The sequence below is a fragment of the Populus euphratica genome, unplaced genomic scaffold (genome assembly GCF_000495115.2).
Source record: "Populus euphratica unplaced genomic scaffold, PopEup_1.0 scaffold183.1, whole genome shotgun sequence".
NCBI classification, from domain to species: domain Eukaryota; kingdom Viridiplantae; phylum Streptophyta; class Magnoliopsida; order Malpighiales; family Salicaceae; genus Populus; species Populus euphratica.
The window spans coordinates 30,783-34,495 of record NW_011500064.1 but is presented as its reverse complement, the minus strand read 5'-3'; the positions used below and the strand labels follow the sequence as shown (position 1 = coordinate 34,495).

The window sequence follows — 3,713 nt, the reverse complement described above, 5'->3', positions numbered from 1 at the left end:
ATCCTGTCAAATGGGCACATAAACATCAATACAAAGCTGATAACGTAGGCAGGTCCACATTTGACTAGTTAGAACCACCCACATCCACTCGAACTCGAACTAGTTTTGAACTTATCTGCGTCTTGTGGTGTTCAAAAATGAGACTAAAGTTTATATACGAGAAGCATTCACTTTAAAAAAAACATCCACACATCCTTGATCTGTTACTAGAAGTTCTGTTCATGAGACGCAGAAGATGCAGTGGGGCAAACAAAAATAGCTGCCATGACAGAGGATAAAAAGATGTGAATTATTCACAGATGGACCGAACTTTAGTTTGGAATCACAGACAATCCCACGTCTGTCTGCTCCTAAATTCCATGCAACCCCACAACCATAAAATAAACCAAGACACGAACACTAACCTCCCAGGCCCCAATCATCAAACACCAAATGACCCAATTCTCGAATATTCAAATGGATTATTAATCAAGTGCAATTATTTTTTTAAAAAAATAAAAACTTGAAATCAACATTTACAAGTTTGATGAACTACCTCCAAGCTAATTGGAACTATCTTCCTTTCTTTTCTTCTCACCTTTCTGAAGAAACTTTTTCTTCAAAACTGATGCTACTTTGGATTAAAAATAGAGAACTACTCTCTTTCTCTTCAAAGAATTACAACAAAGTGAACATTTGAACTTCAATTGACCATCTAAATCTTCGAAAACCTCCCTGAATAAATTAAGGCTGTCTCACAAGGGAGCGGAAAACTTCTTGTCCATTATTACAAAACATAAAATCACCCCATTACCATTGATCCAATGCCATCATCATAAAATCACCCCATTACCATTGATCCAATGCCATCATCATCAACACAGATTTCCCATTTTGGTGCGGCCTTTGACTCCGATCAAACCCATTATCCATAATTCAATCCGACGGCTGCCACGCAGAGGCAGTCAACAAGGACAAGTCCTTCCACCCCAATTTCAAGGACCCGTTTTCCTCAACCAAAGTGTACCCTTTCCATGGAAACATCCCAAGCAACAAACTAGCTTGAGCAGCCGGGCTACCGCCGAGCGAAACGGGTTCAAACCCGACCCGTCTCAATTCATCACCCCATCTCTCAACCTTAACCTCACCGGTCCTCTTAGGTCCACCAACAGCAACAATATTCCTAATCTCACACCCAAACAATTGCTGCTCCACCATATGCCTCTCTACGCTGTCCACACCTAATCCATCCCCAAGTGCATCAAACAAGGCACTATAATAATGCAATGCCTCTACGAACCTCCCTAAAAAACTCCCCCCGTGACTTAAATCTTGTTCAACGGTCGTGATCAATTTGGGCCTCAACAAAGTCAACAACTTCAACGTCCCTAAATCACTACCTGTTACATCATACAAACAATGATGCATCCAATGTACCACAATAGCCTCTCTCGGCCTTACCCCGAGCTGACTTAAATCTGTCACATTCCCAATCTTACCCTCTAAAGGGTGAAACTCAAAGGGGAGCCCGAGTGAGCTCGCGAAATCGGCGAGTCGCCTCCCGGTTGACTCAAGCAACTCCGATGAAGATCCAAACCCGGTAATTCTCATGGACCGAATCTTTTTAGGCCTAGAAGCTAAGATATGAAACAATCCTGGCCATTGAAGTCCTTGCATTATATCTAAATCGATAACGTGGACACGATCTTCACCGTCCAAAGCTTGGAAAATCGCTTGATTAGCTGTGAAATGAGAGAATTTGACCAGAGGGCTGATTGAATTATATGACTGCAAAGCATTGAACAATCTCTGCGACTGAGTTAGCGTTACTGATTTTGACACGAGTGGTGAGTACGTACCGAGGCAAGAACCAACCACTCGCGCCTGCAAAGCATGTGCAAAGTACGCTCCCACTCTCTCCGGCGACGATCCAAACGGAGACGAAAGCTCCGCTATCTCCGGCAAAAGGTCCGTCGCGTCATTTAGATTATCCATCGCAACACACTCCGCACATTGCAGCAAAAGCCCGAGCAGCCGGAGCCCACTTGCCTCACCGCCGTCGTCTCCTCCGCGGTCGATTTCCGTGGCGGGCTTTTCGTAACTGACCCGTTTGGATGAAGGGTCCTCACCGGAGGAGTCACCGGCGGTGAGGTCGGCGGCGGCGCGCTTGGATTTCATGGAGGGGGAAGAAGAATTGTTGGGGTCTGTAGAATTGATCGGAGACTGGGGAATTAAGCTTTGAAGCATGATCAAAGTGAAAAAAAGAGGAGATTTTTTGTGGGTTTTTGAGAGAGAGAAAGATTCTTAAAGGCAAAGAGCTTTTAAGTAAAAAGTGACAAATCCAAGCAGAGTTGTGTCAGAGAAAAGAACTTTGTGAAAGGTCTGTTTGGAAGGAAAGAAAATGAGGGAAACTTAAAAGAGAAAGTTTGATGGTCCTTCTATCGTAGAAAAGGGGCATGGGAAATATTTGTTTTGATATTATCGGTAGGCGGTCTTGGTTTTGAGTAAATGGGATTAGTTTAATGATTGCGAACATAATTAAAATAAGATTAGAGGAATAATTAACTGCTAATTGTTAGGTCATTGGATTCTTGGGATCATTTTTTTGGGTAATATTAAGAGTTGAAAGTTTGTCTTTATGTTGAAAGACATGAATCATGTAATGTTGAGGTTGATGATATTATGGTTTTAGATTAAAGAATGAAATCGAAGAGTTTGAGATAATATGGATAGAGAAGATATTTTAAATTATTTTTTTTATTTTTTTTATTGGTTTGATACAATTGTATCAAAAATAGAAAAAATATTTTTTATTTTTTAAAATAATAAAAATTTAATTTAAAATTGTTTATTCTATATTATTTTTTTTCTATTTAAAGCATTGTTTAGTATTATGGTTCAACCATTCTTTTAAAAAATTTTCAAAATTAAATTAATAGTTTTTTTAGTGTTTTTTATTGGTTTGATATAATGATATCAAAAATTAATATATATATATATATACACACACACATACATTTATGTATTTTCAAGCAAAAATTAATTTAAAAAATAATATCTATCACATTCTCAGATAGACTATAACTAAAAAAATATTTGTTTTACTTTCAAATATCTTTTAAAAATATATTTAACTTGAAAAAAATATTAAATCAATATATTTTTTATAGACTTGTTATGCTTAGAGATAAAAAAGAATATAAAAAAATTATTTTAATATATTTTACGTGAAAATTTTTTATTATTATTATAATATCAAATGCATTTTATTTTTTTTTAAATAACACTTTGTGTATGTTATTTCTACCTAAAATCACTAACGAAATGTAATTATTTTAAGTTGTAATTACTAACCTTTTGTCTTATATATATATATATATATAAGTACTGTTAATTATAGTTTGAATGGTTTTTAAATAGGCATATATTTTTTCATTTAAGTATAAATTTTATGGCTAGCAGTATTGTTTTAAAATATATTTGATATTATAATATTAGTTGTTTTTTAAAATAATTTTTATTTAAAAATATATTAAAATAATTTTTATTTATTTTTTAAAATTTAATTTTGATATTAGTATATTAAAATAATATAAAAATATAAAAAATTTTAATTTAAAATAAAAATATTTAAATTAGTTTTTTTTAAAAATATTTTTAAAATATAAAAACAAAACCTTTTAACCTAAAAAAATCTATCTCCATCCAACCGGCATGGAGTGGTCTTGGCCACC

The 3,713-nt window shown here is 34.9% G+C and overlaps 1 protein-coding gene across 2 annotated transcripts; it reads right to left on the bottom strand.

The window, feature by feature from the left end:
• Positions 1-265: 265 nt before the first annotated feature.
• LOC105108140 (scarecrow-like protein 23) lies at positions 266-2,550 on the bottom strand. 2 transcript variants are annotated; one of them, XM_011002334.1, is made up of 2 exons: positions 1,839-2,550; positions 266-1,721 (listed from the first exon to the last, which is right to left on the bottom strand). In XM_011002334.1, the coding sequence occupies exons 1-2, from the start codon at positions 2,224-2,226 to the stop codon at positions 916-918; spliced, it is 1,194 nt and encodes a 397-aa protein (XP_011000636.1). In that variant the 5' UTR covers positions 2,227-2,550; the 3' UTR covers positions 266-915. The 2 variants fall into 2 exon arrangements, with proteins under 2 accessions (XP_011000636.1, XP_011000635.1); XM_011002333.1 differs by having other exon boundaries at positions 266-793; positions 833-2,548.
• Positions 2,551-3,713: the final 1,163 nt, after the last annotated feature.